Raw genomic sequence first — 6,146 nt, forward strand, 5'->3', positions numbered from 1 at the left:
CAGGGACCTGGAGTAGTTTGCCAAAGAAGAATGGTCTAAAATTCCAGCAGAGCATTTTAAGAAACTCATTGATGGTTACCGGAAGCGGTTGGTCGCAGTTATTTTGGCTAAAGGTTGTGCAACCAAGTATTAGGCTGAGGGTGCCAATACTTTTGTCTGGCCCATTTTTGGAGTTTTGTGTGAAATGATCAATGTTTTGCTTTTTGCTTCATTCTCTTTTGTATTTTTTTCATTTAAGACAAATTAAATGAACATAATACCAAAGAATTTGTGTTTGCAATCATTTTCAGGAAGAAACTGAGTATTATCTGACAGAATTGCAGGGGTGTCAATACTTTTGGCCACAACTGTAGCTGTAGTTAAACTGTTGCTTTCTTCTATGGTATCACCAGGATTACAAGGCGACGTCTTCCACAACGCAGTCTTTGTGTTACCATACTACTTGCTTTATCTCACCTGTATTTTATTTCTCTTTTTTTTTTTTTTGTTTAATAAAACAAATGAAAATAAAGTGGAGGAATGGTGTTTCGGCTCAAAGATTGCTAAATGGGATGCAAAAACACAAATGGACAGGCTATGGCTATTTACAGTAAGTTTGTCTGTAGTGTATCTCATTTCATATTTGTGAGTATAATGTTCATCGTTGAAGAGTCTTCGTTGTTACAGTTTCTGTAATGTGCCAGTGATGTAAGCAGTCACATCATCACCGATTCCAAACTATTGAATTCAGATAGCATTGGTCTTGAGTGGTTGTGAAGGTCCCAGTTACCTCATTGTCTTCTTATCGGCTGGATACTTTGCAGTCTTCAGCATCTTCATATTTCTGTGGGGTAAGAAGGACAGAAACAGATACTGCACATTTGTTTATATATACGAGATACAGTATATTATATTATACTAAGTATGTACGAAACTACAGGCATAAATCTAATGCAACATATCACTATAAGTTATTTATGGGTCAATTTTAGAACTTAATCTGCAAAACAAATAATCTAAACCAATAAATCACTCACAGGTAATAATAATCATCGCCAAAATGTCTGCAGTCAGCTCTACTGGTAAATGCTTTAATGCACAGCTTTTTAACCTTTGGTGACTAGGGACTTTGCAGCCATAGCTAGAATATTGTTCAATTTATCTTTTACTAGCTGAAGAGCCCGGCGCTATACGGTTAGTTATAACAAATTATAATGATTATATATATATATATATATAAAGCTGAGTGTAGAGCCCCCCTACACAGAAATGGCAGAGAAATACTTCCGGGACATAGTACTTTCAGCACATGCGAACTACTTTTCTCTGGCTTTGCTCGCAGCTGGGCAAAGCATACTGCGCACGCGTGAGTGGAGATTGCAGTGCGCACGCGCAAAATATGGACAAGAACTATGGAAATTACCTGAAATATTGCTTACAGTGGCCAAGGAGGGGTGGAGGGAAGGAGCAAAAACACCGCCCATCGGACCAGACCCAACTAATTTACATACAGCATGAAAATGAGGTGACAGATTCCCTTTAAAAATTTAATGGAGCTGAGCGGTATAGCTCATTTCAATTTGTAGCAGCTACTGCCAAGAACTGCAGATCAGCTCCTATTCAACCTAATGGGTCCTGATCTGCAGAACTAGACTGTGCCCGCCACTGTTCAAACAGAACTGTGTTACTATCCCTTTAAGAACGCAGCAAATTTTCATTTTTGGCGTTTTCAATTTATCCTCCCTTTTCAAATAGCCATCAAAATCCCTATTTATTATAATTGCCAGACCTGAATTAACAAGCACTTCTCACCTACTGTGTCCCCCCATTTCCTTGTAGATTGTAAGCTTGCGAGCAGGGACCTCACTCCTAATGTCACTGTTTGAATTGTCTTAACTTGTATTGAATTTATTGTCTGTACATGTCCCCGCTTAATTGTAAAGTGCTGCGGAATATGTTGGCACTATATAAATAAATATTATTATTATTATTATTATTATTATTATTATTATTATTTTTCATTTATACGCTGACAAAGATGTGTGAGGGCTTGTTTTTGTAGCTTTGAATAACACCATTCATTTTACCATATATAGTAAGGGGAAACGGTAAAAAAACTTCCAAGTGTTGTAAATTGATGAAAAAAAAAGCAATTTTGTCTTTTTTTTTTTTTTTTTTTTTTTGGGTGGGGGGAGGTTTTTTTTTTACAGTGTTAACTGTGTAGTATAAATGACCCGGATGCATAATTCCTCAGGTCAGCATGATTGTGATGATACCAAACGTATAGGTATTTTATAATTCAGGATCTTGTAAAAGAAAAATAAATTACATTGTGTCACCATTACCATCAGTGGAGCTGTGTGGGAGCTTGATGTTTGTGTGGCAAGTTACATTTTTTTATTTAAACAATTTTGGGATGCATCCTATGTTTTCATCGCTTCTTACTGAGTTTTGTGTATTACTGTGGTGACCAAAAAACACAATACTGGTGTTTTTTTTATTTTTGTTCCTTTTTACAGCATTTACTAATCGACTTAATTAGTTGTATATTTTGATGGATATGACTTTTTTGAGCACAGTGGTATATTATCGTCTATATTTATATCTATATTTTATTTATATCTATAGACCGATATTTTTTATTTTTCACATGTATTTATTGCTAGCTGGTGAACAGAGGATTTTTTAATATTTTTTAACCCCTGCACTCCCAAGCCTGTTTTCACCATCCTGACCAGGACAAATTTTACAATTCTGACCAGTGTAGCTCTATGTGGTAACAACTCTGGAATGATTCAACGTATTCCAGTACTTCTGGGACTTTTTCTTGTGACGCATTGTACTTTATGTTAGTGGTAAATTTAAGTCAATATTTTTGAGTAAGAATATCAGTATATTGTAAAAAAAAAAAAAAAAAATTGGAAAATTTTGCAGTTTTCAAAATTTCATTTTTATGCCCTTAAACCAGATCGTATTACCACACAAAATAGTTATTAAATAACATCTACCACAGATCTACTTTACATCAGTATAATTTTTTAAACACAATTTTTTGTCAGGAAGTTAGAAGGGTTAAAAGTTTATCAGCAATTTCTCATTTTTTTCAGCAAAAATGCACCCCTAAAAGTGCTCAAAATAATATTCAAGAAGTTTATTAACCGTTCAGGTGCTTCAAAGGAACTAAAACAGTGTGTAAGGAAAAAACTAACATTTAGCTTTTTCCAACCAAAATGTCGCCTTAGCCACAAACTTTTTTTATTTTCACAAAAGTGAAAGACAACAGGGGGAAATGGGCCCATTAATCTTTTGGACAACAAAATTGGTTGGAAAAGATAGCAAATGCCGTGTTGTGTTTGCAGAGCCCCTGATGTGCCTAAACAGTGGAAACCTCCTCACAAGTGATCCAGTTTTGGAAACAAAACGTTTCCAGGAATTTATCCAGATGAGTGGTCAGCACCGTGAACCCACAGCTGCTTCACAGGATTTTATGACGATGAGCCTTGTAAATAAAAAATCAAATTTTTCACACAAAAAATGTTGCTTTAGACGCTAATTTTGCATTTTCACAAGGATAACATTAGAAAATGGACACCACAATTTGATGTGCAATTTCTCCTGAGTACATATATACCTTATATGTGATGGAAAAAAACTATTTGGGCACACTGTTGAGCTCCGAAAGGAAGGAGTGACATTTTGAAGAGCAGACATTGATGGAATTGTTTGCAGGCAGCATGTCACATTAGTAGAGACCTTGAGGTGCGATCCCGGCTGCGATCCGGAGGATACAGCGTGCTTTGCACTGTGTGAGTTTTGTTGGACATTAAACACGTTTTGTTCTTGAACTTGCTTGGGTCATTGCCTCATCACTGCACAACGTGGACACCGCTGCTTTTCATATGGTTGGAGCATACAGGCAGTGTGAACTGACGCATACCCAGAGGGAGCTTCATGTTGTATATTAGGCCTGAAACAGACCCTCTGGCGTGATAGATGCGGTCTTCTCTTTAGCTGATTCTGTCAGGGGAACCTGCCAGTATCCTTTGGTGAGATCGAGCGTGATGAAGTACTGGGCCTTTCCCAGTCTTTCAATTAGCTCGTCCAACTGAGGCATTGGATAGAGGTCAATTTTTGACACCTCATTTAACTTCCTGAAGTCATTACAGAAGCGTAACGATCCATCCGGTTTAGGTATTAACACAATGGGGCTAGCCCACTCACTCCAGGACTCTTCAATGACTACCAATTGAAGCATTTGCTTCACTTCAGCCGCTATTGCTTGCCTCCGGGCTTCTGGTACTCGGTATGATTTCATCTGTACCCTTACCTGGGACTCGGTGGCAATGTCATGCTGAATCATAGAAGTTCGCCCCAGCAACTCTGAGCATACATCCATATTCTCCTGCACCAAAGCTCGAGCCTCCCGTTGCTGCTGTTTTGTGAGGGCATCATTTACTTTTACCTCACACCCGGCTGTGTCCTTGGTCAGTGCCAGAAGGACCCCCAGTTGTATGACCCGAGTCGCCTCTGTAACCAAATATTCTCGGTCCTTCCAGGCCTTTAGCAGGTTTACATGGTACAGTTGCTCAGGTTACCTTTTCCTTGGTTGGTACACTTTATAATTCACTTCCCCCACTTTCCCTAATATATCTCATAAGGCCCTTGCCACTTGGCCATGAGTGTACTCTCTGGGGTGGGTACTAGTACCAACACCCGGTCTTCTTCTTCTTTAAAGGTTCTGACCGTGGCCCTTTTATTATACGTACGGCTCTGAGCGGCCTGGGCATCCAACAGATGCTCCTTTACTATGGGCCACACAACCGCAATCCAATCCTGCATATTTGCCACATACTCGATGACACTCTTATGTGGAGTGGGCTCTTGCTCCCACATCTCTTTGGCTACATCCAGAAGTCCCCTTGTGTGCCTGCCATGGGGAGAACCCCGTAGACGCCTGAGGTACCTCGCGGATGGCGAACAGTAGATAGGGCATTAACATGTCCCAATCCCTCCCATCCTTGGCAACCACCTTTTTAGCATGGCTTTGAGGGTCTTATTAAACCTTTCCACCAACCCATCGATTTGTGGATGGTACACCGACGTATGTAGCTGTTTAATTTGGAACAGCTTACACAGCTCCCTGGTCACCTTAGTCATAAATGGAGTTCCTTGATCGGTAAGGATCTCTTTGGGTAGCCCAAGGCAGCAGAACATGGCGAACAGTTCATGGGCTATTAGTTTAGCCAAAGTGTGGCAGAGTGGTATCACCTTTGGGTACCGGGTGACGCAGTCTACGACTACTAATATGTGCTGGTGGCCCTGGGTGGATTTTACTAATGGTCCTACCAGATCCATCGCAATCCGCTCAAAAGGTACCTCTATAATGGGCAGAGGCAACAATGGACACCGGTAGTTTGTGGTGGGTGAGGTTATTTGGCACTCCGGACATGTGTCACAGTACCTTTTGACCTCAACGTAGACACCAGACCAGAAAAACCACTGCTCTAGCATCTTTTTGGCCCCCAAATGCCCTCTCAGCATGTGAGTGCAAGCCATGTCGAGCACCGCCTGACGATAGGATTGAGGCAATACCAGTTCTACCGCCTCATCCCTGATTTTATCAACCCTGTACAGTAACTCCTGATTGATCACCATCCGGGGAAACTCCACCCCATTCACCTCGATTACTCTTTCCCTGGCCTGGGTCAGAGTGGGATCCTGGAGCTGGGCAGTCCCAAACTTACCAAGTGACACCTCCAGCTCAGTAATCGGTGGGTTCTCCTCAACTTCTCCTGCCAACACCTCTAGGGAAAACCTAGGGTTACACTCCGTCCCTATGTTGGTGACCCCTATGGCAGGTATCACTGACTCGGGATCTTCGGGTTCTGCGCCCGAAATACTATTTACCCTGAGAGGGTTAACCCTATTCTCCCAGAGGGACCAGAACAGGGGAAAGTCTCTTCCTAATACAGTCCCAATACGGAAGAGTCTTTACTACTCTCACCACCTGTTTTACCTCCCCACACGGGGTGGAGAACGTGACCACCTCAGTTGGGTACTCTTGGAGGTCCCCATGTATGCACACTACCCCCACCTTCCATCCATTAAGACTGTCCCTAGCAACCAGAGACCCGTGTACCAGGGTCACCAAACTCCCCGAGTCCAAA

General features: G+C 41.2%; 1 protein-coding gene across 3 annotated transcripts in view; it reads right to left on the reverse strand.

Annotated features, from left to right (window-relative positions):
* Window positions 1-321: 321 nt before the first annotated feature.
* Window positions 322-6,146, reverse strand: part of LOC141087762 (pendrin-like) — a 323,429-nt gene continuing 317,604 nt past the window's right edge. For all 3 annotated transcript variants that reach the window (XM_073573563.1, XM_073573560.1, XM_073573561.1), the window contains one exon: window positions 322-823. In XM_073573563.1, coding sequence (XP_073429664.1) covers window positions 782-823 — 42 coding nt within the window. In that variant the 3' untranslated portion in view covers window positions 322-781. The remainder of the gene's footprint in view (window positions 824-6,146) is intronic.

The sequence above is a fragment of the Dendrobates tinctorius genome, unplaced genomic scaffold (assembly GCF_039654945.1).
Source record: "Dendrobates tinctorius isolate UK_male_01 unplaced genomic scaffold, ASM3965494v1 ptg000035l, whole genome shotgun sequence".
NCBI lineage: Eukaryota > Metazoa > Chordata > Amphibia > Anura > Dendrobatidae > Dendrobates > Dendrobates tinctorius.